This window comes from Hyperolius riggenbachi, chromosome 3 (genome assembly GCF_040937935.1).
Source record: "Hyperolius riggenbachi isolate aHypRig1 chromosome 3, aHypRig1.pri, whole genome shotgun sequence".
Lineage (NCBI taxonomy): Eukaryota > Metazoa > Chordata > Amphibia > Anura > Hyperoliidae > Hyperolius > Hyperolius riggenbachi.
The window spans coordinates 250,086-277,283 of record NC_090648.1 but is presented as its reverse complement, the minus strand read 5'-3'; the positions used below and the strand labels follow the sequence as shown (position 1 = coordinate 277,283).

At 49.9% G+C, this 27,198-nt stretch overlaps 1 protein-coding gene across 2 annotated transcripts in view; it reads left to right on the top strand.

The window, feature by feature from the left end:
* Positions 1-27,198, top strand: part of POLR2A (RNA polymerase II subunit A) — a 127,497-nt gene that overhangs the window by 24,360 nt on the left and 75,939 nt on the right. Inside the window, exons 3-9 of one of the 2 annotated variants that reach the window (XM_068273793.1) lie at positions 13,759-13,895; positions 14,004-14,177; positions 15,589-15,870; positions 21,516-21,677; positions 21,955-22,175; positions 22,256-22,388; positions 24,061-24,185. In XM_068273793.1, coding sequence (XP_068129894.1) covers positions 13,759-13,895; positions 14,004-14,177; positions 15,589-15,870; positions 21,516-21,677; positions 21,955-22,175; positions 22,256-22,388; positions 24,061-24,185 — 1,234 coding nt within the window. Of the gene's footprint in view, positions 1-13,758; positions 13,896-14,003; positions 14,178-15,588; positions 15,871-16,598; positions 16,652-21,515; positions 21,678-21,954; positions 22,176-22,255; positions 22,389-24,060; positions 24,186-27,198 lie in introns of those variants that run through there. The other variant, XM_068273794.1, reaches the window with a different exon arrangement.

Genomic DNA, 27,198 nt, shown 5'->3' with positions numbered 1-27,198 from the left:
TGTAGAGGACACAGTCTGATGCTCTTGTTAGGGGGTGTTTGTATGTAGAGGACACAGTCTGATCCTCTTGTTAGGGGGTGTTTGTATGTAGAGGACACAGCCTGATGCTCTTGTTAGGGGGTATTTGTATGTAGAGGACACAGTCTGATCCTCTTGTTAGGGGGTGTTTGTATGTAGAGGACACAGTCTGATCCTCTTGTTAGGGGGTGTTTGTATGTAAAGGACACAGCCTGATCCTCTTGTTAGGGGGTGTTTGTATGTAGATGACACAGTCTGATCCTCTTGTTAGGGGGTGTTTGTATGTAGAGGACACAGTCTGATCCTCTTGTTAGGGGGTGTTTGTATGTAGAGGGCACAGTCTGATCCTCTTGTTAGGGGGTGTTTGTATGTAGAGGACACAGTCTGATCCTCTTGTTAGGGGGTGTTTGTATGTAGAGGACACAGTCTGATCCTCTTGTTAGGGGTGTTTGTATGTAGAGGACACAGTCTGATCCTCTTGTTAGGGGGTGTTTGTATGTAGAGGGCACAGCCTGATCCTCTTGTTAGGGGTGTTTGTATGTAGAGGACACAGCCTGATGCTCTTGTTAGGGGGTGTTTGTATGTAGAGGACACAGCCTGATGCTCTTGTTAGGGTGTGTTTGTATGTAGAGGGCACAGCCTGATGCTCTTGTTAGGGGTGTTTGTATGTAGAGGACACAGCCTGATCCTCTTGTTAGGGGGTGTTTGTATGTAGAGGACACAGTCTGATCCTCTTGTTAGGGGGTATTTGTATGTAGAGGACACAGCCTGATCCTCTTGTTAGGGGTGTTTGTATGTAGAGGACACAGTCTGATGCTCTTGTTAGGGGGTGTTTGTATGTAGAGGACACAGTCTGATCCTCTTGTTAGGGGGTGTTTGTATGTAGAGGACACAGCCTGATGCTCTTGTTAGGGGGTGTTTGTATGTAGATGACACAGTCTGATCCTCTTGTTAGGGGGTATTTGTATGTAGAGGACACAGTCTGATCCTCTTGTTAGGGGGTGTTTGTATGTAGAGGACACAGTCTGATCCTCTTGTTAGGGGGTGTTTGTATGTAGAGGACACAGTCTGATCCTCTTGTTAGGGGGTGTTTGTATGTAGAGGACACAGTCTGATCCTCTTGTTAGGGGGTGTTTGTATGTAGAGGACACAGCCTGATCCTCTTGGTAGGGGGTGTTTGTATGTAGAGGACACAGCCTAATCCTCTTGTTAGGGGGTGTTTGTATGTAGAGGACACAGTCTGATGCTCTTGTTAGGGGGTGTTTGTATGTAGAGGACACAGTCTGATCCTCTTGTTAGAGGGTGTTTGTATGTAGAGGACACAGTCTGATCCTCTTGTTAGGGGGTGTTTGTATGTAGAGGACACAGCCTGATCCTCTTGGTAGGGGGTGTTTGTATGTAGAGGACACAGTCTGATCCTCTTGTTAGGGGGTGTTTGTATGTAGAGGACACCGTCTGATGCTCTTGTTAGGGGGTGTTTGTATGTAGAGGACACAGTCTGATCCTCTTGTTAGGGGTGTTTGTATGTAGAGGACACAGTCTGATGCTCTTGTTAGGGGGTGTTTGTATGTAGAGGACACAGTCTGATGCTCTTGTTAGAGGGTGTTTGTATGTAGAGGACACAGTCTGATGCTCTTGTTAGGGGGTGTTTGTATGTAGAGGACACAGTCTGATGCTCTTGTTAGAGGGTGTTTGTATGTAGAGGACACAGTCTGATCCTCTTGTTAGGGGTGTTTGTATGTAGAGGACACAGTCTGATGCTCTTGTTAGGGGGTGTTTGTATGTAGAGGACACAGTCTGATCCTCTTGTTAGGGGGTGTTTGTATGTAGAGGACACAGTCTAATCCTCTTGTTAGGGGGTGTTTGTATGTAGAGGGCACAGCCTGATGCTCTTGTTAGGGGGTATTTGTATGTAGAGGACACAGTCTGATCCTCTTGTTAGGGGGTGTTTGTATGTAGAGGGCACAGTCTGATCCTCTTGTTAGGGGGTGTTTGTATGTAGAGGACACAGCCTGATCCTCTTGGTAGGGGGTGTTTGTATGTAGAGGACACAGCCTAATCCTCTTGTTAGGGGGTGTTTGTATGTAAAGGACACAGTCTGATCCTCTTGTTAGGGGGTGTTTGTATGTAGAGGACACAGTCTGATCCTCTTGTTAGGGGGTGTTTGTATGTAGAGGACACAGCCTAATCCTCTTGTTAGGGGGTGTTTGTATGTAGAGGACACAGTCTGATGCTCTTGTTAGGGGGTGTTTGTATGTAGAGGACACAGCCTGATGCTCTTGTTAGGGGGTGTTTGTATGTAGAGGACACAGCCTAATCCTCTTGTTAGGGGGTGTTTGTATGTAGAGGACACAGTCTGATGCTCTTGTTAGGGGGTGTTTGTATGTAGAGGACACAGTCTGATCCTCTTGTTAGAGGGTGTTTGTATGTAGAGGACACAGTCTGATCCTCTTGTTAGGGGGTGTTTGTATGTAGAGGACACAGCCTGATCCTCTTGGTAGGGGGTGTTTGTATGTAGAGGACACAGTCTGATCCTCTTGTTAGGGGGTGTTTGTATGTAGATGACACAGTCTGATCCTCTTGTTAGGGGGTGTTTGTATGTAGAGGACACAGCCTGATCCTCTTGTTAGGGGGTGTTTGTATGTAGAGGACACAGTCTGATCCTCTTGTTAGGGGGTGTTTGTATGTAGAGGACACAGTCTGATCCTCTTGTTAGGGGGTGTTTGTATGTAGAGGACACAGTCTGATCCTCTTGTTAGGGGGTGTTTGTATGTAGAGGACACAGTCTGATCCTCTTGTTAGGGGGTGTTTGTATGTAGAGGACACAGCCTGATCCTCTTGTTAGGGGGTGTTTGTATGTAGAGGACACAGTCTGATCCTCTTGTTAGGGGGTGTTTGTATGTAGAGGACACAGTCTGATCCTCTTGTTAGGGGGTGTTTGTATGTAGAGGACACAGTCTGATCCTCTTGTTAGGGGGTGTTTGTATGTAGAGGACACAGCCTGATCCTCTTGTTAGGGGGTGTTTGTATGTAGAGGACACAGCCTGATCCTCTTGTTAGGGGGTGTTTGTATGTAGAGGACACAGTCTGATCCTCTTGTTAGGGGGTGTTTGTATGTAGATGACACAGTCTGATCCTCTTGTTAGGGGGTGTTTGTATGTAGAGGACACAGTCTGATGCTCTTGTTAGGGGGTGTTTGTATGTAGAGGACACAGTCTGATCCTCTTGTTAGGGGGTGTTTGTATGTAGAGGACACAGCCTGATGCTCTTGTTAGGGGGTATTTGTATGTAGAGGACACAGTCTGATCCTCTTGTTAGGGGGTGTTTGTATGTAGAGGGCACAGCCTGATCCTCTTGTTAGGGGTGTTTGTATGTAGAGGACACAGCCTGATGCTCTTGTTAGGGGGTGTTTGTATGTAGAGGGCACAGCCTGATGCTCTTGTTAGGGGTGTTTGTATGTAGAGGACACAGCCTGATCCTCTTGTTAGGGGGTGTTTGTATGTAGAGGACACAGTCTGATCCTCTTGTTAGGGGGTGTTTGTATGTAGAGGACACAGCCTGATCCTCTTGTTAGGGGTGTTTGTATGTAGAGGACACAGTCTGATGCTCTTGTTAGGGGGTGTTTGTATGTAGAGGACACAGCCTGATCCTCTTGTTAGGGGGTGTTTGTATGTAGAGGACACAGTCTGATCCTCTTGTTAGGGGGTGTTTGTATGTAGAGGACACAGCCTGATCCTCTTGTTAGGGGGTGTTTGTATGTAGAGGACACAGCCTGATCCTCTTGTTAGGGGGTGTTTGTATGTAGAGGACACAGTCTGATCCTCTTGTTAGGGGGTGTTTGTATGTAGATGACACAGTCTGATCCTCTTGTTAGGGGGTGTTTGTATGTAGAGGACACAGTCTGATGCTCTTGTTAGGGGGTGTTTGTATGTAGAGGACACAGTCTGATGCTCTTGTTAGGGGGTGTTTGTATGTAGAGGACACAGTCTGATGCTCTTGTTAGGGGGTGTTTGTATGTAGAGGACACAGTCTGATCCTCTTGTTAGGGGGTGTTTGTATGTAGAGGGCACAGCCTGATGCTCTTGTTAGGGGGTGTTTGTATGTAGAGGACACAGTCTGATCCTCTTGTTAGGGGGTGTTTGTATGTAGATGACACAGTCTGATCCTCTTGTTAGGGGGTGTTTGTATGTAGAGGACACAGTCTGATGCTCTTGTTAGGGGGTGTTTGTATGTAGAGGACACAGTCTGATGCTCTTGTTAGGGGGTGTTTGTATGTAGAGGGCACAGTCTGATGCTCTTGTTAGGGGGTGTTTGTATGTAGAGGGCACAGTCTGATCCTCTTGTTAGGGGGTATTTGTATGTAGAGGACACAGTCTGATCCTCTTGTTAGGGGGTGTTTGTATGTAGAGGACACAGTCTGATCCTCTTGTTAGGGGTGTTTGTATGTAGAGGGCACAGCCTGATGCTCTTGTTAGGGGGTGTTTGTATGTAGAGGACACAGTCTGATGCTCTTGTTAGGGGTGTTTGTATGTAGAGGGCACAGTCTGATCCTCTTGTTAGGGGGTGTTTGTATGTAGAGGACACAGTCTGATCCTCTTGTTAGGGGGTGTTTGTATGTAGAGGACACAGCCTAATCCTCTTGTTAGGGGGTGTTTGTATGTAGAGGGCACAGCCTGATGCTCTTGTTAGGGGGTGTTTGTATGTAGAGGGCACAGTCTGATCCTCTTGTTAGGGGGTGTTTGTATGTAGAGGACACAGTCTGATCCTCTTGTTAGGGGGTGTTTGTATGTAGAGGGCACAGCCTGATGCTCTTGTTAGGGGGTGTTTGTATGTAGAGGACACAGTCTGATCCTCTTGTTAGGGGGTGTTTGTATGTAGAGGACACAGCCTAATCCTCTTGTTAGGGGGTGTTTGTATGTAGAGGACACAGTCTGATCCTCTTGTTAGGGGGTGTTTGTATGTAGAGGACACAGCCTAATCCTCTTGTTAGGGGGTGTTTGTATGTAGAGGACACAGCCTGATGCTCTTGTTAGGGGGTGTTTGTATGTAGAGGACACAGCCTGATCCTCTTGTTAGGGGGTGTTTGTATGTAGAGGACACAGTCTGATCCTCTTGTTAGGGGGTGTTTGTATGTAGAGGACACAGTCTGATCCTCTTGTTAGGGGGTGTTTGTATGTAGAGGACACAGTCTGATCCTCTTGTTAGCGGTGTTTGTATGTAGAGGACACAGCCTGATGCTCTTGTTAGGGGGTGTTTGTATGTAGAGGGCACAGCCTGATGCTCTTGTTAGGGGGTGTTTGTATGTAGAGGGCACAGCCTGATGCTCTTGTTAGGGGGTGTTTGTATGTAGAGGACACAGTCTGATCCTCTTGTTAGAGGGTGTTTGTATGTAGAGGACACAGTCTGATCCTCTTGTTAGGGGGTGTTTGTATGTAGAGGACACAGTCTGATCCTCTTGTTAGGGGGTGTTTGTATGTAGAGGACACAGTCTGATCCTCTTGTTAGGGGGTGTTTGTATGTAAAGGACACAGCCTGATCCTCTTGTTAGGGGGTGTTTGTATGTAGATGACACAGTCTGATCCTCTTGTTAGGGGGTGTTTGTATGTAGAGGACACAGTCTGATCCTCTTGTTAGGGGGTGTTTGTATGTAGAGGGCACAGTCTGATCCTCTTGTTAGGGGGTGTTTGTATGTAGAGGACACAGTCTGATCCTCTTGTTAGGGGGTGTTTGTATGTAGAGGACACAGTCTGATCCTCTTGTTAGGGGTGTTTGTATGTAGAGGACACAGTCTGATCCTCTTGTTAGGGGGTGTTTGTATGTAGAGGACACAGTCTGATCCTCTTGTTAGGGGGTGTTTGTATGTAGAGGACAGTCTGATCCTCTTGTTAGGGGGTGTTTGTATGTAGAGGACACAGCCTAATCCTCTTGTTAGGGGGTATTTGTATGTAGAGGGCACAGCCTGATCCTCTTGTTAGGGGGTGTTTGTATGTAGAGGACACAGTCTGATCCTCTTGTTAGGGGGTGTTTGTATGTAGAGGACAGTCTGATCCTCTTGTTAGGGGGTGTTTGTATGTAGAGGACACAGCCTAATCCTCTTGTTAGGGGGTATTTGTATGTAGAGGACACAGTCTGATCCTCTTGTTAGGGGGTGTTTGTATGTAGAGGACAGTCTGATCCTCTTGTTAGGGGGTGTTTGTATGTAGAGGACACAGCCTAATCCTCTTGTTAGGGGGTATTTGTATGTAGAGGACACAGCCTGATCCTCTTGTTAGGGGGTGTTTGTATGTAGAGGGCACAGCCTGATGCTCTTGTTAGGGGGTGTTTGTATGTAGAGGACACAGTCTGATGCTCTTGTTAGGGGTGTTTGTATGTAGAGGACACAGTCTGATCCTCTTGTTAGGGGGTGTTTGTATGTAGAGGACACAGTCTGATCCTCTTGTTAGGGGGTGTTTGTATGTAGAGGACAGTCTGATCCTCTTGTTAGGGGGTGTTTGTATGTAGAGGACACAGCCTAATCCTCTTGTTAGGGGGTATTTGTATGTAGAGGACACAGTCTGATCCTCTTGTTAGGGGGTGTTTGTATGTAGAGGACAGTCTGATCCTCTTGTTAGGGGGTGTTTGTATGTAGAGGACACAGCCTAATCCTCTTGTTAGGGGGTATTTGTATGTAGAGGACACAGCCTGATCCTCTTGTTAGGGGGTGTTTGTATGTAGAGGGCACAGCCTGATGCTCTTGTTAGGGGGTGTTTGTATGTAGAGGACACAGTCTGATGCTCTTGTTAGGGGTGTTTGTATGTAGAGGGCACAGTCTGATCCTCTTGTTAGGGGGTATTTGTATGTAGAGGGCACAGTCTGATCCTCTTGTTAGGGGGTGTTTGTATGTAGAGGACACAGCCTAATCCTCTTGTTAGGGGGTGTTTGTATGTAGAGGGCACAGCCTGATGCTCTTGTTAGGGGGTGTTTGTATGTAGAGGGCACAGTCTGATCCTCTTGTTAGGGGGTGTTTGTATGTAGAGGACACAGTCTGATCCTCTTGTTAGGGGGTGTTTGTATGTAGAGGACACAGCCTAATCCTCTTGTTAGGGGGTGTTTGTATGTAGAGGACACAGCCTGATGCTCTTGTTAGGGGGTGTTTGTATGTAGAGGACACAGCCTGATCCTCTTGTTAGGGGTGTTTGTATGTAGAGGACACAGCCTGATGCTCTTGTTAGGGGGTGTTTGTATGTAGAGGGCACAGCCTGATGCTCTTGTTAGGGGGTGTTTGTATGTAGAGGGCACAGCCTGATGCTCTTGTTAGGGGGTATTTGTATGTAGAGGACACAGCCTGATGCTCTTGTTAGGGGGTGTTTGTATGTAGAGGACACAGTCTGATCCTCTTGTTAGGGGGTGTTTGTATGTAGAGGACACAGCCTGATGCTCTTGTTAGAGGGTGTTTGTATGTAGAGGACACAGCCTGATGCTCTTGTTAGGGGGTGTTTGTATGTAGAGGACACAGTCTGATCCTCTTGTTAGGGGGTGTTTGTATGTAGAGGACACAGCCTAATCCTCTTGTTAGGGGGTGTTTGTATGTAGAGGACACAGCCTAATCCTCTTGTTAGGGGGTGTTTGTATGTAGAGGACACAGTCTGATCCTCTTGTTAGGGGGTGTTTGTATGTAGAGGACACAGTCTGATCCTCTTGTTAGGGGGTGTTTGTATGTAGAGGACACAGCCTAATCCTCTTGTTAGGGGGTGTTTGTATGTAGATGACACAGTCTGATCCTCTTGTTAGGGGGTGTTTGTATGTAGAGGACACAGTCTGATCCTCTTGTTAGGGGGTATTTGTATGTAGAGGACACAGTCTGATCCTCTTGTTAGGGGGTGTTTGTATGTAGAGGGCACAGTCTGATCCTCTTGTTAGGGGGTGTTTGTATGTAGAGGACACAGCCTAATCCTCTTGTTAGGGGGTGTTTGTATGTAGAGGGCACAGCCTGATGCTCTTGTTAGGGGGTGTTTGTATGTAGAGGACACAGTCTGATCCTCTTGTTAGGGGGTGTTTGTATGTAGAGGACACAGCCTAATCCTCTTGTTAGGGGGTGTTTGTATGTAGAGGACACAGCCTGATCCTCTTGTTAGGGGTGTTTGTATGTAGAGGACACAGCCTGATGCTCTTGTTAGGGGGTATTTGTATGTAGAGGACACAGTCTGATCCTCTTGTTAGGGGGTGTTTGTATGTAGAGGGCACAGTCTGATCCTCTTGTTAGGGGGTGTTTGTATGTAGAGGACACAGCCTAATCCTCTTGTTAGGGGGTGTTTGTATGTAGAGGGCACAGTCTGATCCTCTTGTTAGGGGGTGTTTGTATGTAGAGGACACAGTCTGATCCTCTTGTTAGGGGTGTTTGTATGTAGAGGACACAGTCTGATGCTCTTGTTAGGGGGTGTTTGTATGTAGAGGACACAGTCTGATCCTCTTGTTAGGGGGTGTTTGTATGTAGAGGACACAGTCTGATCCTCTTGTTAGGGGGTGTTTGTATGTAGAGGACACAGCCTGATCCTCTTGTTAGGGGGTGTTTGTATGTAGAGGACACAGTCTGATCCTCTTGTTAGGGGGTGTTTGTATGTAGAGGACACAGTCTGATCCTCTTGTTAGGGGGTGTTTGTATGTAGAGGGCACAGCCTGATGCTCTTGTTAGGGGGTGTTTGTATGTAGAGGACACAGTCTGATCCTCTTGTTAGGGGGTGTTTGTATGTAGAGGACACAGTCTGATCCTCTTGTTAGGGGGTGTTTGTATGTAGAGGACACAGTCTGATGCTCTTGTTAGGGGGTGTTTGTATGTAGAGGGCACAGTCTGATCCTCTTGTTAGGGGGTGTTTGTATGTAGAGGACACAGCCTAATCCTCTTGTTAGGGGGTGTTTGTATGTAGAGGGCACAGCCTGATGCTCTTGTTAGGGGGTGTTTGTATGTAGAGGGCACAGTCTGATCCTCTTGTTAGGGGGTGTTTGTATGTAGAGGACACAGTCTGATCCTCTTGTTAGGGGGTGTTTGTATGTAGAGGGCACAGCCTGATGCTCTTGTTAGGGGGTGTTTGTATGTAGAGGACACAGTCTGATCCTCTTGTTAGGGGGTGTTTGTATGTAGAGGACACAGCCTAATCCTCTTGTTAGGGGGTGTTTGTATGTAGAGGACACAGCCTGATCCTCTTGTTAGGGGTGTTTGTATGTAGAGGACACAGCCTGATGCTCTTGTTAGGGGGTGTTTGTATGTAGAGGGCACAGCCTGATGCTCTTGTTAGGGGGTATTTGTATGTAGAGGACACAGTCTGATCCTCTTGTTAGGGGGTGTTTGTATGTAGAGGACACAGTCTGATGCTCTTGTTAGGGGGTATTTGTATGTAGAGGACACAGTCTGATCCTCTTGTTAGGGGGTGTTTGTATGTAGAGGACACAGTCTGATCCTCTTGTTAGGGGGTGTTTGTATGTAGAGGACACAGCCTAATCCTCTTGTTAGGGGGTATTTGTATGTAGAGGACACAGTCTGATCCTCTTGTTAGGGGGTGTTTGTATGTAGAGGACACAGTCTGATGCTCTTGTTAGGGGGTGTTTGTATGTAGAGGACACAGTCTGATCCTCTTGTTAGGGGGTGTTTGTATGTAGAGGACACAGTCTGATCCTCTTGTTAGGGGGTGTTTGTATGTAGAGGACACAGTCTGATGCTCTTGTTAAGGGGTGTTTGTATGTAGAGGACACAGCCTAATCCTCTTGTTAGGGGGTGTTTGTATGTAGAGGACACAGTCTGATGCTCTTGTTAGGGGGTGTTTGTATGTAGAGGACACAGCCTAATCCTCTTGTTAGGGGGTGTTTGTATGTAGAGGACACAGTCTGATCCTCTTGTTAGGGGGTGTTTGTATGTAGAGGACACAGTCTGATCCTCTTGTTAGGGGGTGTTTGTATGTAGAGGACACAGTCTGATGCTCTTGTTAAGGGGTGTTTGTATGTAGAGGACACAGTCTGATGCTCTTGTTAAGGGGTGTTTGTATGTAGAGGACACAGTCTGATCCTCTTGTTAGGGGTGTTTGTATGTAGAGGACACAGTCTGATCCTCTTGTTAGGGGGTGTTTGTATGTAGAGGACACAGCCTGATCCTCTTGTTAGGGGGTGTTTGTATGTAGAGGACACAGCCTAATCCTCTTGTTAGGGGGTGTTTGTATGTAGAGGACACAGTCTGATCCTCTTGTTAGGGGGTGTTTGTATGTAGAGGACACAGCCTAATCCTCTTGTTAGGGGGTGTTTGTATGTAGAGGACACAGTCTGATCCTCTTGTTAGGGGGTGTTTGTATGTAGAGGACACAGTCTGATCCTCTTGTTAGGGGGTGTTTGTATGTAGAGGACACAGTCTGATGCTCTTGTTAGCGGTGTTTGTATGTAGAGGACACAGTCTGATGCTCTTGTTAGGGGGTGTTTGTATGTAGAGGACACAGTCTGATCCTCTTGTTAGGGGGTGTTTGTATGTAGAGGACACAGTCTGATCCTCTTGTTAGGGGGTGTTTGTATGTAGAGGGCACAGCCTGATGCTCTTGTTAGGGGGTGTTTGTATGTAGAGGACACAGTCTGATCCTCTTGTTAGGGGGTATTTGTATGTAGAGGACACAGCCTGATCCTCTTGTTAGGGGGTGTTTGTATGTAGAGGACACAGTCTGATGCTCTTGTTAAGGGGTGTTTGTATGTAGAGGACACAGCCTAATCCTCTTGTTAGGGGGTGTTTGTATGTAGAGGGCACAGCCTGATGCTCTTGTTAGGGGGTGTTTGTATGTAGAGGACACAGTCTGATCCTCTTGTTAGGGGGTGTTTGTATGTAGAGGGCACAGCCTGATGCTCTTGTTAGGGGGTGTTTGTATGTAGAGGACACAGTCTGATCCTCTTGTTAGGGGGTGTTTGTATGTAGAGGACACAGCCTGATGCTCTTGTTAGGGGGTGTTTGTATGTAGAGGACACAGTCTGATCCTCTTGTTAGGGGGTATTTGTATGTAGAGGGCACAGCCTGATCCTCTTGTTAGGGGGTGTTTGTATGTAGAGGACACAGTCTGATCCTCTTGTTAGGGGGTGTTTGTATGTAGAGGACACAGCCTAATCCTCTTGTTAGGGGGTGTTTGTATGTAGAGGACACAGTCTGATCCTCTTGTTAGCGGTGTTTGTATGTAGAGGACACAGCCTGATCCTCTTGTTAGGGGGTATTTGTATGTAGAGGACACAGCCTGATCCTCTTGTTAGCGGTGTTTGTATGTAGAGGACACAGCCTGATCCTCTTGTTAGGGGGTGTTTGTATGTAGAGGACACAGTCTGATCCTCTTGTTAGGGGTGTTTGTATGTAGAGGACACAGCCTGATCCTCTTGTTAGGGGGTGTTTGTATGTAGAGGACACAGCCTGATCCTCTTGTTAGGGGGTGTTTGTATGTAGAGGACACAGCCTGATGCTCTTGTTAGGGGGTGTTTGTATGTAGAGGGCACAGCCTGATGCTCTTGTTAGGGGGTATTTGTATGTAGATGACACAGTCTGATCCTCTTGTTAGGGGGTGTTTGTATGTAGAGGGCACAGTCTGATCCTCTTGTTAGGGGGTGTTTGTATGTAGAGGACACAGCCTGATGCTCTTGTTAGGGGGTGTTTGTATGTAGAGGACACAGTCTGATCCTCTTGTTAGGGGGTATTTGTATGTAGAGGACACAGCCTGATGCTCTTGTTAGGGGGTATTTGTATGTAGAGGACACAGTCTGATCCTCTTGTTAGGGGGTGTTTGTATGTAGAGGACACAGCCTGATGCTCTTGTTAGGGGGTATTTGTATGTAGATGACACAGTCTGATCCTCTTGTTAGGGGGTGTTTGTATGTAGAGGGCACAGTCTGATCCTCTTGTTAGGGGGTGTTTGTATGTAGAGGACACAGCCTAATCCTCTTGTTAGGGGGTGTTTGTATGTAGAGGACACAGTCTGATCCTCTTGTTAGGGGGTGTTTGTATGTAGAGGACACAGCCTGATCCTCTTGTTAGGGGTGTTTGTATGTAGAGGGCACAGTCTGATCCTCTTGTTAGGGGGTGTTTGTATGTAGAGGACACAGTCTGATCCTCTTGTTAGGGGGTGTTTGTATGTAGATGACACAGTCTGATCCTCTTGTTAGGGGGTGTTTGTATGTAGAGGACACAGCCTGATCCTCTTGTTAGGGGTGTTTGTATGTAGAGGGCACAGTCTGATCCTCTTGTTAGGGGGTGTTTGTATGTAGAGGACACAGCCTGATCCTCTTGTTAGGGGGTGTTTGTATGTAGAGGACACAGCCTGATCCTCTTGTTAGGGGGTGTTTGTATGTAGAGGACACAGCCTGATGCTCTTGTTAGGGGGTATTTGTATGTAGAGGGCACAGTCTGATCCTCTTGTTAGGGGGTGTTTGTATGTAGAGGACACAGTCTGATCCTCTTGTTAGGGGGTGTTTGTATGTAGAGGACACAGTCTGATCCTCTTGTTAGGGGGTGTTTGTATGTAGATGACACAGTCTGATCCTCTTGTTAGGGGGTGTTTGTATGTAGAGGACACAGCCTGATCCTCTTGTTAGGGGTGTTTGTATGTAGAGGGCACAGTCTGATCCTCTTGTTAGGGGGTGTTTGTATGTAGAGGACACAGCCTGATCCTCTTGTTAGGGGGTGTTTGTATGTAGAGGACACAGTCTGATCCTCTTGTTAGGGGGTGTTTGTATGTAGAGGACACAGTCTGATCCTCTTGTTAGGGGGTGTTTGTATGTAGAGGACACAGCCTGATCCTCTTGTTAGGGGGTGTTTGTATGTAGAGGACACAGCCTGATCCTCTTGTTAGGGGTGTTTGTATGTAGAGGGCACAGTCTGATCCTCTTGTTAGGGGGTGTTTGTATGTAGAGGACACAGCCTGATCCTCTTGTTAGAGGGTGTTTGTATGTAGAGGACACAGCCTGATCCTCTTGTTAGGGGGTGTTTGTATGTAGAGGACACAGCCTGATGCTCTTGTTAGGGGGTATTTGTATGTAGATGACACAGTCTGATCCTCTTGTTAGGGGGTGTTTGTATGTAGAGGGCACAGTCTGATCCTCTTGTTAGGGGGTGTTTGTATGTAGAGGACACAGCCTAATCCTCTTGTTAGGGGGTGTTTGTATGTAGAGGACACAGCCTGATCCTCTTGTTAGGGGTGTTTGTATGTAGAGGGCACAGTCTGATCCTCTTGTTAGGGGGTGTTTGTATGTAGAGGACACAGCCTGATCCTCTTGTTAGGGGGTGTTTGTATGTAGAGGACACAGCCTGATCCTCTTGTTAGGGGGTGTTTGTATGTAGAGGACACAGTCTGATCCTCTTGTTAGGGGGTATTTGTATGTAGAGGGCACAGTCTGATCCTCTTGTTAGGGGTATTTGTATGTAGAGGACACAGTCTGATCCTCTTGTTAGGGGGTGTTTGTATGTAGAGGACACAGCCTAATCCTCTTGTTAGGGGGTGTTTGTATGTAGAGGGCACAGTCTGATCCTCTTGTTAGGGGGTATTTGTATGTAGAGGGCACAGTCTGATCCTCTTGTTAGGGGTATTTGTATGTAGAGGACACAGTCTGATCCTCTTGTTAGGGGGTGTTTGTATGTAGAGGACACAGTCTGATGCTCTTGTTAGGGGGTGTTTGTATGTAGAGGACACACAGTTTCTTCTTGTTTGATCTGATCAAGTTTTTTTTTTATCTTTATTTTTTTATTTTTTTATCTTCCAGGCAATATGACGGAGTGTCCAGGACATTTTGGACACATTGAATTAGCAAAGCCAGTCTTCCATGTTGGGTTCTTGGTGAAGACTATGAAAGTTTTACGTTGTGTGTGTTTTTTCTGCTCCAAACTTTTGGTGGATGCGGTGAGTCTTCTACTGATTCCGGTTTAATCTAGAGTGTGCGCCTGAATTTAGAGATCACTTGTCTTCGACAAACCTGTTTTGATTATATTGTTGCAACTTCTGTTTCAGAATAATCCAAAAATTAAAGACATTTTGACCAAATCTAAAGGGCAACCCAAGAAGCGTTTGACACATGTCTACGAGCTCTGCAAAGGGAAGAACATCTGTGAAGGTGGAGAGGAAATGGACAACAAGTTTGGGGTGGAGCAGAATGAGGGAGATGAAGACATCCAGAAGGAGAAGGTAGGATTCTGCGGTGGCATGTTGGTTTTAGGATGCTGAAAACTGGGAGAAAGCCTTGTTGAGCTTCTATAGAGGTCTGGGAGGAAGCCTTGTCGGGGGCTGGGGAGGGAGCCTTGTCGGGGGCTGGGGAGGGAGCCTTGTCGGGGGCTGGGGAGGGAGCCTTGTCGGGCACTGGGGAGGAAGCCTTGTCGGGCGCTGGGGAGGGAGCCTTGTCGTGGGCTGGGGAGGGAGCCTTGTCGGGCGCTGGGGAGGGAGCCTTGTCGGGCGCTGGGGAGGGAGCCTTGTCGGGCGTTGGGGAGGGAGCCTTGTCGGGGGTTGGAGAGGGAGCCTTGTCGGGGGCTGGGGAGGGAGCCTTGTCGGGGGCTGGGGAGGGAGCCTTGTCGGGGGCTGGGGAGGGAGCCTTGTCGGGCGCTGGGGAGGGAGCCTTGTCGGGCGCTGGGGAGGGAGCCTTGTCGGGCGCTGGGGAGGGAGCCTTGTCGGGCGCTGGGGAGGGAGCCTTGTCGGGCGCTGGGGAGGGAGCCTTGTCGGGCGCTGGGGAGGGAGCCTTGTCGGGCGCTGGGGAGGGAGCCTTGTCGTGGGCTGGGGAGGGAGCCTTGTGGGGGGCTGGGGAGGGAGCCTTGTGGGGGGCTGGGGAGGGAGCCTTGTGGGGGGCTGGGGAGGGAGCCTTGTCGTGGGCTGGGGAGGAAGCCTTGTCGTGGGCTGGGGAGGGAGCCTTGTCGTGGGCTGGGGAGGGAGCCTTGTCGTGGGCTGGGGAGGGAGCCTTGTCGGGCGCTGGGGAGGGAGCCTTGTCGGGGGCTGGGGAGGGAGCCTTGTCGGGGGCTGGGGAGGGAGCCTTGTGGGGGGCTGGGGAGGGAGCCTTGTGGGGCGCTGGGGAGGGAGCCTTGTGGGGGGCTGGGGAGGGAGCCTTGTGGGGGGCTGGGGAGGGAGCCTTGTGGGGGGCTGGGGAGGGAGCCTTGTGGGGCGCTGGGGAGGGAGCCTTGTGGGGCGCTGGGGAGGGAGCCTTGTGGGGCGCTTGGGAGGGAGCCTTGTGGGGCGCTTGGGAGGGAGCCTTGTGGGGCGCTGGGGAGGGAGCCTTGTCGGGCGCTGGGGAGGGAGCCTTGTGGAGCACTGGGGAGGGAGCCCTGTGGAAGGTCTGGAAGAAAGACTTGTTGGGGACTGAGAGGAAGCCCAGCGTTAACCCTAACCCTAGCCCAACTCTTTAGAGCTCTAGAAATGATTCAGTGAGATCATGTGAATAATTCCCATTAGGCACATCAGGTGTTTCCACACTACACTCTTCGGAAACTGCAGCCACTGTTTGAATATCTATGTATTGATGCACATTTTGTAATCAATGTTTCAGGGGTTTGTACATTTTTATCTTGTAATAAATCTGGTTTATTCTAATTTAGAGGTGATGATGTCTCTTTAGGGTCACGGTGGTTGTGGGCGTTACCAGCCACGTATCCGGCGCACTGGTTTGGAGTTGTACGCAGAGTGGAAACACGTAAATGAGGATTCTCAGGAGAAGAAAATCCTGCTCAGTCCAGAGCGAGTCCACGAAATATTCAAGCGCATCACAGATGAGGAATGCTTCATCCTTGGAATGGATCCCCGCTATGCCCGACCCGAATGGATGATTGTCACCGTCCTTCCAGTGCCGCCCCTCTCTGTACGGCCTGCTGTGGTCATGCAAGGATCAGCCAGGAATCAGGTAACTACCAGTGTACAGACTGTGAGCTGGCAGTGCTGCCCCTCTCTGTACGGCCTGCTGTGGTCATACTGTACAGGCTGTGACCTGGCCGTGCTGCCCCTCTCTGTACGGCCTGCTGTGGTCATACTGTACAGGCTGTGAGCTGGCAGTGCTGCCCCTCTCTGTACGGCCTGCTGTGGTCATACTGTACAGGCTGTGAGCTGGCAGTGCTGCCCCTCTCTGTACGGCCTGCTGTGGTCATACTGTACAGGCTGTGAGCTGGCAGTGCTGCCCCTCTGTACGGCCTGCTGTGGTCATACTGTACAGGCTGTGAGCTGGCAGTGCTGCCCCTCTCTGTACGGCCTGCTGTGGTCATACTGTACAGGCTGTGAGCTGGCAGTGCTGCCCCTCTCTGTATGGCCTGCTGTGGTCATACTGTACAGGCTGTGAGCTGGCAGTGCTGCCCCTCTGTACGGCCTGCTGTGGTCATACTGTACAGGCTGTGAGCTGGCAGTGCTGCCCCTCTCTGTATGGCCTGCTGTGGTCATACTGTACAGGCTGTGAGCTGGCAGTGCTGCCCCTCTCTGTACGGCCTGCTGTGGTCATACTGTACAGGCTGTGAGCTGGCAGTGCTGCCCCTCTCTGTACGGCCTGATGTGGTCATACTGTACAGGCTGTGAGCTGGCAGTGCTGCCCCTCTCTGTACGGCCTGCTGTGGTCATACTGTACAGGCTGTGAGCTGGCAGTGCTGCCCCTCTCTGTATGGCCTGCTGTGGTCATGCAAGGATCAGCCAGGAATCAGGTAACTACCAGTGTACAGGCTGTGAGCTGGCAGTGCTGCCCCTCTCTGTACGGCCTGCTGTGGTCATACTGTACAGGCTGTGAGCTGGCAGTGCTGCCCCTCTCTGTACGGCCTGCTGTACAGGCTGTGAGCTGGCAGTGCTGCCCCTCTCTGTATGGCCTGCTGTGGTCATACTGTACAGGCTGTGACCTGGCCGTGCTGCCCCTCTCTGTATGGCCTGCTGTGGTCATACTGTACAGGCTGTGAGCTGGCAGTGCTGCCCCTCTCTGTACGGCCTGCTGTGGTCATACTGTACAGGCTGTGAGCTGGCAGTGCTGCCCCTCTCTGTACGGCCTGCTGTGGTCATACTGTACAGGCTGTGAGCTGGCAGTGCTGCCCCTCTCTGTATGGCCTGCTGTGGTCATACTGTACAGGCTGTGAGCTGGCAGTGCTGCCCCTCTCTGTATGGCCTGCTGTGGTCATACTGTACAGGCTGTGAGCTGGCAGTGCTGCCCCTCTCTGTACGGCCTGCTGTGGTCATACTGTACAGGCTGTGAGCTGGCAGTGCTGCCCCTCTCTGTACGGCCTGCTGTGGAATACAGAGGCACATGGTTGCCCAGTAGGTGGTGCTGTGGCATACAGAGGCACATGGTTGCCCAGTAGGTGGTGCTGTGGAATACAGAGGCACATGGTTGTCCAGTAGGTGGTGCTGTGGAATACAGAGGCACATGGTTGCCCAGTAGGTGGTGCTGTGGAATAGAGGCACATGGTTGCCCAGTAGGTGGTGCTGTGGCATACAGAGGCACATGGTTGCCCAGTAGGTGGTGCTGTGGCATACAGAGGCACATGGTTGCCCAGTAGGTGGTGCTGTGGAATACAGAGGCACATGGTTGCCCAGTAGGTGGTGCTGTGGAATACAGAGGCACATGGTTGCCCAGTAGGGGGTGCTGTGGAATACAGAGGCACATGGTTGCCCAGTAGGGGGTGCTGTGGAATACAGAGGCACATGGTTGTCCAGTAGGTGGTGCTGTGGAATACAAAGGCACATGGTTGTCCAGTAGGTGGTGCTGTGGAATACAGAGGCACATGGTTGTCCAGTAGGTGGTGCTGTGGAATACAGAGGCACATGGTTGCCCAGTAGGTGGTGCTGTGGCATACAGAGGCACCTGGTTGCCCAGTAGGTGGTGCTGTGGAATACAGAGGCACATGGTTGTCCAGTAGGGGGTGCTGTGGAATACTGAGGCACATGGTTGCCCAGTAGGTGGTGCTGTGGCATACAGAGGCACCTGGTTGCACAGTAGGTGGTGCTGTGGCATACAGAGGCACCTGGTTGCCCAGTAGGTGGTGCTGTGGCATACAGAGGCACCTGGTTGCCCAGTAGGTGGTGCTGTGGCATACAGAGGCACATGGTTGTCCAGTAGATGGTGCTGTGGAATACAGAGGCACATGGTTGTGCAGTAGGTGGTGCTGTGGAATACAGAGGCACCTGGTTGCCCAGTAGGTAGTGCTGTGGAATACAGAGGCACATGGTTGCCCAGTAGGTGGTGCTGTGGAATACAGAGGCACATGGTTGCCCAGTAGGTGGTGCTGTGGAATACAGAGGCACATGGTTGCCCAGTAGGTGGTGCTGTGGAATACAGAGGCACATGGTTGCCCAGTAGGTGGTGCTGTGGCATACAGAGGCACCTGGTTGCCCAGTAGGTGGTGCTGTGGCATACAGAGGCACCTGGTTGCCCAGTAGGTAGTGCTGTGGAATACAGAGGCACATGGTTGCCCAGTAGGTGGTGCTGTGGAATACAGAGGCACATGGTTGCCCAGTAGGTGGTGCTGTGGAATACAGAGGCACATGGTTGCCCAGTAGGTAGTGCTGTGGCATACAGAGGCACATGGTTGTCCAGTAGGTGGTGCTGTGGCATACAGAGGCACCTGGTTACACAGTAGGTGGTGCTGTGGCATACAGAGGCACCTGGTTGCCCAGTAGGTGGTGCTGTGGCATACAGAGGCACCTGGTTGCCCAGTAGGTGGTGCTGTGGCATACAGAGGCACCTGGTTGCCCAGTAGGTGGTGCTGTGGCATACAGAGGCACATGGTTGCCCAGTAGGTGGTGCTGTGGAATACAGAGGCACATGGTTGTCCAGTAGGTGGTGCTGTGGCATACAGAGGCACCTGGTTGTCCAGTAGGTGGTGCTGTGGAATACAAAGGCACATGGTTGTCCAGTAGGTGGTGCTGTGGAATACAGAGGCACATGGTTGTCCAGTAGGTGGTGCTGTGGAATACAGAGGCACATGGTTGCCCAGTAGGTGGTGCTGTGGAATACAGAGGCACATGGTTGCCCAGTAGGTAGTGCTGTGGAATACAGAGGCACATGGTTGTCCAGTAGGTGGTGCTGTGGAATACAGAGGCACATGGTTGCCCAGTAGGTGGTGCTGTGGCATACAGAGGCACCTGGTTGCCCAGTAGGTGGTGCTGTGGAATACAGAGGCACATGGTTGCCCAGTAGGTGGTGCTGTGGAATACAAAGGCACATGGTTGTCCAGTAGGTGGTGCTGTGGCATACAGAGGCACCTGGTTGCCCAGTAGGTGGTGCTGTGGAATACAGAGGCACATGGTTGCCCAGTAGGTAGTGCTGTGGAATACAGAGGCACATGGTTGCCCAGTAGGTGGTGCTGTGGCATACAGAGGCACCTGGTTGCCCAGTAGGTGGTGCTGTGGAATACAGAGGCACATGGTTGCCCAGTAGGTGGTGCTGTGGAATACAGAGGCACCTGGTTGTCCAGTAGGTGGTGCTGTGGCATACAGAGGCACCTGGTTGCCCAGTAGGTGGTGCTGTGGCATACAGAGGCACCTGGTTGCCCAGTAGGTAGTGCTGTGGAATACAGAGGCACATGGTTGCCCAGTAGGTGGTGCTGTGGAATACAGAGGCACATGGTTGCCCAGTAGGTGGTGCTGTGGAATACAGAGGCACATGGTTGCCCAGTAGGTGGTGCTGTGGCATACAGAGGCACCTGGTTGCCCAGTAGGTGGTGCTGTGGAATACAGAGGCACATGGTTGTCCAGTAGGTGGTGCTGTGGAATACAGAGGCACATGGTTGCCCAGTAGGTGGTGCTGTGGAATACAGAGGCACATGGTTGTCCAGTATTTGGTGCTGTGGAATACAGAGGCACATGGTTGCCCAGTAGGTGGTGCTGTGGCATACAGAGGCACCTGGTTGCCCAGTAGGTAGTGCTGTGGAATACAGAGGCACATGGTTGCCCAGTAGGTGGTGCTGTGGCATACAGAGGCACCTGGTTGCCCAGTAGGTGGTGCTGTGGCATACAGAGGCACCTGGTTTCCCAGTAGGTGGTGCTGTGGCATACAGAGGCACCTGGTTGCCCAGTAGGTGGTGCTGTGGCATACAGAGGCACATGGTTGTCCAGTAGATGGTGCTGTGGCATACAGAGGCACCTGGTGTCCCAGTAGGTAGTGCTGTGGAATACAGAGGCACATGGTTGCCCAGTAGGTGGTGCTGTGGAATACAGAGGCACATGGTTGCCCAGTAGGTGGTGCTGTGGAATACAGAGGCACATGGTTGCCCAGTAGGTAGTGCTGTGGAATACAGAGGCACATGGTTGCCCAGTAGGTGGTGCTGTGGAATACAGAGGCACATGGTTGTCCAGGAGGTGGTGCTGTGGAATACAGAGGCACATGGTTGCCCAGTAGGTGGTGCTGTGGCATACAGAGGCACCTGGTTGCCCAGTAGGTAGTGCTGTGGAATACAGAGGCACATGGTTGCCCAGTAGGTGGTGCTGTGGAATACAGAGGCACATGGTTGCCCAGTAGGTGGTGCTGTGGCATACAGAGGCACATGGTTGTCCAGTAGATGGTGCTGTGGCATACAGAGGCACCTGGTGTCCCAGTAGGTAGTGCTGTGGAATACAGAGGCACATGGTTGCCCAGTAGGTGGTGCTGTGGAATACAGAGGCACATGGTTGCCCAGTAGGTGGTGCTGTGGAATACAGAGGCACATGGTTGCCCAGTAGGTAGTGCTGTGGAATACAGAGGCACATGGTTGCCCAGTAGGTGGTGCTGTGGAATACAGAGGCACATGGTTGTCCAGGAGGTGGTGCTGTGGAATACAGAGGCACATGGTTGCCCAGTAGGTGGTGCTGTGGCATACAGAGGCACCTGGTTGCCCAGTAGGTAGTGCTGTGGAATACAGAGGCACATGGTTGCCCAGTAGGTGGTGCTGTGGAATACAGAGGCACATGGTTGCCCAGTAGGTGGTGCTGTGGAATACAGAGGCACATGGTTGCCCAGTAGGTAGTGCTGTGGAATACAGAGGCACATGGTTGCCCAGTAGGTGGTGCTGTGGAATACAGAGGCACATGGTTGTCCAGTAGGTGGTGCTGTGGCATACAGAGGCACATGGTTGCCCAGTAGGTGGTGCTGTGGCATACAGAGGCACCTGGTTGCCCAGTAGGTGGTGCTGTGGAATACAGAGGCACATGGTTGTCCAGTAGGTGGTGCTATGGCATACAGAGGCACCTGGTTGCCCAGTAGGTGGTGCTGTGGCATACAGAGGCACCTGGTTGCCCAGTAGGTAGTGCTGTGGCATACAGAGGCACATGGTTGCCCAGTAGGTGGTGCTGTGGAATACAGAGGCACATGGTTGTCCAGTAGGTGGTGCTGTGGAATACAGAGGCACATGGTTGCCCAGTAGGTGGTGCTGTGGCATACAGAGGCACCTGGTTGCCCAGTAGGTGGTGCTGTGGCATACAGAGGCACATGGTTGTCCAGTAGATGGTGCTGTGGAATACAGAGGCACATGGTTGTCCAGTATATTTGTACAGTTGAGGTAAGCAGGAGTGTATATAATGACTGCTTTGTCTTCTGCTCTCCTCCAGGATGATCTGACTCATAAGCTGGCTGACATTGTGAAGATTAATAACCAGCTGCGCAGGAATGAACAGAATGGGGCCGCTGCTCATGTCATTGCCGAGGATGTCAAACTTCTACAGTTCCATGTGGCCACCATGGTGGATAACGAGTTGCCCGGCTTGCCCCGGGTAAGTAGAGACTGTGATTTCCAGGAAGAGGCAATGTGGAGGTAACACATAACTGATTACAGGAGTGTGATGATAGGGGGGGCGGAGGGTGACAAAGTATTCTAACACTTGTAATGGGGGAACAGGAATATTACAGGGACAGGACTCTGTGGTGCAGAGGAGGAATATTCTGGTGAGTGTAAAGAGGTGATGGAGACTATGCAGTAGTGCAGAAATATTGCTGAACATATCTGGGATGTGCTTTGTTGCTCTTATGTATTTGCTGTTCCTTCTCCAGGCCATGCAGAAGTCGGGACGCCCCTTAAAATCACTAAAGCAGCGGCTGAAAGGGAAGGAAGGTCGTGTTCGTGGCAACTTGATGGGGAAACGTGTGGACTTCTCAGCCAGAACAGTTATTACTCCAGACCCCAATCTCCAGATTGACCAAGTTGGTGTTCCTAGATCAATTGCTGCAAACATGACCTTCCCAGAGATCGTTACCCCCTTCAACATTGACCGGTAAGGTTTTCCCCCACCATTTGGTATGTGGTACATTCACGGCCTACCTTTGCTGACCCTGGCCTCTGTGCACTTTCCAGGTTGCAAGAGTTGGTGAGACGCGGGAACAGTCAGTATCCAGGAGCCAAATACATCATACGAGACAACGGTGATCGCATTGACCTACGATTCCACCCAAAGCCCAGTGATCTTCATCTACAGATTGGTTACAAGGTGAGAAAACCTCTTATCGGTGTCCAGTGAGCATTCTTCACCCTCATTGTACTTCCTAGTTATTGGGCCTGTTTTAGTCACAAATGTCATCTGGGTAATAAGAAAAAAAAATCTGTGGAAAGCAGCATGATGTCTTTAGTGAGAGGCCGAGCGCCGTGCAGCTTCCTGCCGGCAGGGCGAGGCCGAGCGCCGTGCAGCTTCCTGCCGGCAGGGCGAGGCCGAGCGCCGTGCAGCTTCCTGCCGGCAGGGCGAGGCCGAGCGCCGTGCAGCTTCCTGCCGGCAGGGCGAGGCCGAGCGCCGTGCAGCTTCCTGCCGGCAGGGCGAGGCCGAGCGCCGTGCAGCTTCCTGCCGGCAGGGCGAGGCCGAGCGCCGTGCAGCTTCCTGCCGGCAGGGCGAGGCCGAGCGCCGTGCAGCTTCCTGCCGGCAGGAATAATTGCAGTTGTAGGAGAAAGCAGACAGGCTCCTGGTAATGGCAGTTGTAGGAGGAAGCAGACAGGCTCCTGGTAATGGCAGTTGTAGGAGGAAGCAGACAGGCTCCTGGTAATGGCAGTTGTAGGAGGAAGCAGACAGGCTCCTGGTAATGGCAGTTGTAGGAGGAAGCAGACAGGCTCCTGGTAATGGCAGTTGTAGGAGGAAGCAGACAGGCTCCTAGTAGTGGCAGTGTTGGGAGGAGTAAGCAGACAGGCTCCTAGTAGTGGCAGTGTTGGGAGGAGTAAGCAGACAGGCTCCTAGTAGTGGCAGTGTTGGGAGGAGTAAGCAGACAGGCTCCTAGTAGTGGCAGTGTTGGGAGGAGTAAGCAGACAGGCTCCTAGTACTGGCAGTGTTGGGAGGAGTAAGCAGACAGGCTCCTAGTACTGGCAGTGTTGGGAGGAGTAAGCAGACAGGCTCCTAGTAGTGGCAGTGTTGGGAGGAGTAAGCAGACAGACTCCTAGTAGTGGCAGTGTTGGGAGGAGTAAGCAGACACTCTCCTGGTAAACGTTTTCTTTCAGCTCTAGGACATGGCGGACAGGTGAGCGGTTAGGGAGGGACCCCTGTGGGAGGAATGCCTGCACGGGGCGGTCCTGCTAGCGACGCAATCTTGCGATGGCGTCCAACTGAAGCCTCCCACCTGAATGCTAATGGCTGCTAGATGTGGTATGGCAGGTAAAGGGTGTATGACAGTGCATCCTGATTGGCTGACGAGCACCTGCTGACCACTTTTAAATGTAGCTGGATGCATGTACTGCTGTGTTCTATTGCTTGTGTGTGTTGAATTTAGCATTCAGTATGGAGGCAGTGTTGGTGGGTTTTCTGGATGTGAGAGGTCCAGAGCCTGGGTGTGAGAGGTCCAGGCCCACCTGCACTCCCCTCCAGGTATCACGTGTTGGCCTTGGGGCCAGTGAGAGAGGTCCGGGGGCCCCTGGCCATCGTGTGAACCAATCATGTGTTTTTACTCTCCTGGTAATGGCAGTTGTAGGAGGAGGAAGCAGACAGGCTCCTGGTTATGTCAGTTGTGGTAGGAGGAAGCAGACAGGCTCCCGGTAATGGTAGTTGTGGGAGGAGGATGCAGACAGGCTCCCGGTTATGTCAGTTGTACGAGGAGGAAGCAGACAGGTTCCTGGTTATGTTAGTTTTGTATAGTGACTCTGGTAATTGTTCTTGCTGCATGTTTGATACATTTCGCTCCTCCTAGGTGGAGAGACACATGTGTGATGGGGACATTGTCATCTTCAACAGACAGCCGACTCTGCATAAGATGTCTATGATGGGTCACAGAGTGCGCATCCTGCCCTGGTCTACCTTCCGACTCAACCTCAGGTGAGTATAGATCAATTGTCACCCTCCACATGGGTGTCTCTGTACAGCGATATATGATTTATATCTTCCGTTATCCAGTATGACCACCCCATACACAGCTGTCTCTATATAGTCCTAAATACGGTACATTCTCTTCTGTTATCCAGGGTGACCACCCCATACACAGCGGTCTCTATATAGTCTTATATACGGTATATTCTCCTCTTCTGTTATCCAGTGTGACCACCCCATACAAAGCTGTCCCTATATAGTCCTATATACGGTATATTCTCCTCTTCTGTTATCCAGTGTGACCACCCCATACAAAGCGGTCTCTATATAGTCCTATATACGGTATATTCTCCTCTTCTGTTATCCAATATGACCACCCCATACAAAGCTGTCCCTATATAGTCCTATATACGGTATATTCTCTTCTGTTATCCAGTGTGACCACCCCATACACAGCTGTCTCTATATAGTCCTATATACGGTATATTCTCCTCTTCTGTTATCCAATATGACCACCCCATACAAACCTGTCCCTATATAGTCCTATATACGATATATTCTCCTCTTCTGTTATCCAGTGTAACCACCCCATACACAGCTGTCTCTATATAGTCCTATATACGGTATATTCTCCTCTTCTGTTATCCAGTATGACCACCCCATACAAAGCTGTCCCTATATAGTCCTATATACGGTACATTCTCCTCTTCTGTTATCCAGTATGACCACCCCATACACAGCTGTCTATATATAGTCCTATATACGGTATATTCTCCTCTTCTGTTATCCAGTGTGACCACCCCATACAAAGCTGCCCCTATATAGTCCTATATACGGTACATTCTCCTCTTCTGTTATCCAGTATGACCACCCCATACACCGCTGTCTATATATAGTCCTATATACGGTATATTCTCCTCTTCTGTTATCCAGTATGACCACCCCATACACAGCTGTCTATATATAGTCCTATATATGGTATATTCTCCTCTTCTGTTATCCAGTATGACCACCCCATACACAGCTGTCTATATATAGTCCTATATACGGTATATTCTCCTCTTCTGTTATGCAGTGTGACCACCCCATACACAGCTGTCCCTATATAGTCCTATATACGGTATATTCTCCTCTTCTGTTATCCATTATGACCACCCCATACACAGCTGTCTCTATATAGTCCTATATACGGTATATTCTCCTCTTCTGTTATCCAGTGTGACCACCCCATACACAGCTGTCCCTATATAGTCCTATATACGGTATATTCTCCTTCTGTTATCCAGTATGACCACCCCATGCAAAGCTGTCCCTATATAGTCCTATATACGGTATATTCTCCTCTTCTGTTATCCAGTGTGAGCACCCCATACACAGCTGTCTCTATATAGTCCTATATACGGTATATTCTCCTCTTCTGTTATCCAGTATGACCACCCCATACACAGCTGTCTCTATATAGTCCTATATACGGTATATTCTCCTCTTCTGTTATCCAGTGTGACCACCCCATACACAGCTGTCCCTATATAGTCCTATATACGGTATATTCTCCTTCTGTTATCCAGTGTGACCACCCCATACACAGCTGTCCCTATATAGTCCTATATACGGTATATTCTCCTCTTCTGTTATCCAGTGTGAGCACCCCATACACAGCTGTCTCTATATAGTCCTATATACGGTATATTCTCCTCTTCTGTTATCCAGTATGACCACCCCATACAAAGCTGTCCCTATATAGTCCTATATACGGTATATTCTCCTCTTCTGTTATCCAGTATGACCACCCTATACACAGCTGTCCCTATATTGTCCTATACATGGTACATTCTCTTCTGTTATGCAGTGTGACCACCCCATACACAGCTGTCCCTGTATAGTCCTATATACAGTATATTCTCCTCTTCTGTTATCCAGTGTAACCACCCCATACACAGCTGTCCCTATATAGTCCTATATACGGTATATTCTCCTCTTCTGTTATCCAGTGTGACCACCCCATACACAGCTGTCCCTATATAGTCCTATATACGGTATATTCTCTTCTGTTATCCAGTGTGACCACCCCATACACAGCTGTCCCTATATAGTCCTATATACGGTTTATTCTCCTCTTCTGTTATCCAGTGTGACCACCCCATACAATGCTGTCCCTATATAGTCCTATATACGGTTTATTCTCCTCTTCTGTTATCCAGTGTGACCACCCCATACAAAGCTGTCTATATATAGTCCTATATACGGTATATTCTCCTCTTCTGTTATCCAGTGTGACCACCCCATACACAGCTGTCCCTATATAGTCCTATATACGGTATATTCCCCTCTTCTGTTATCCAGTATGACCACCCCATACAAAGCTGTCTATATATAGTCCTATATACGGTACATTCTCTTCTGTTATCCAGTGTGACCACCCCATACACAGCTGTCTCTATATAGTCCTATATATGATATATTCTCCTCTTATGTTATCCAGTGTGACCACCCCATACAAAGCTGTCCCTATATAGTCCTATATACGGTATATTCTCTTCTGTTATCCAGTGTGACCACCCCATACACAGCTGTCCCTATATAGTCCTATATATGGTACATTCTCTTCTGTTATCCAGGGTGACCACCCCATACACAGCTGTCCCTATATAGTCCTATATACGGTATATTCTCCTCTTCTGTTATCCAGTGTAACCACCCCATACACAGCTGTCCCTATATAGTCCTATATATGGTATATTCTCCTCTTCTGTTATCCAGTATGACCACCCCATACACAGCTGTCTCTATATAGTCCTATATACGGTATATTCTCCTCTTCTGTTATCCAGTATGACCACCCCATACAAAGCTGTCCCTATATAGTCCTATATACGGTATATTCTCCTCTTCTGTTATCCAGTGTGACCACCCCATACACAGCTGTCTCTATATAGTCCTATATACGGTATATTCTCCTCTTCTGTTATCCAGTATGACCACCCCATACACAGCGGTCTCTATATAGTCCTATATACGGTAT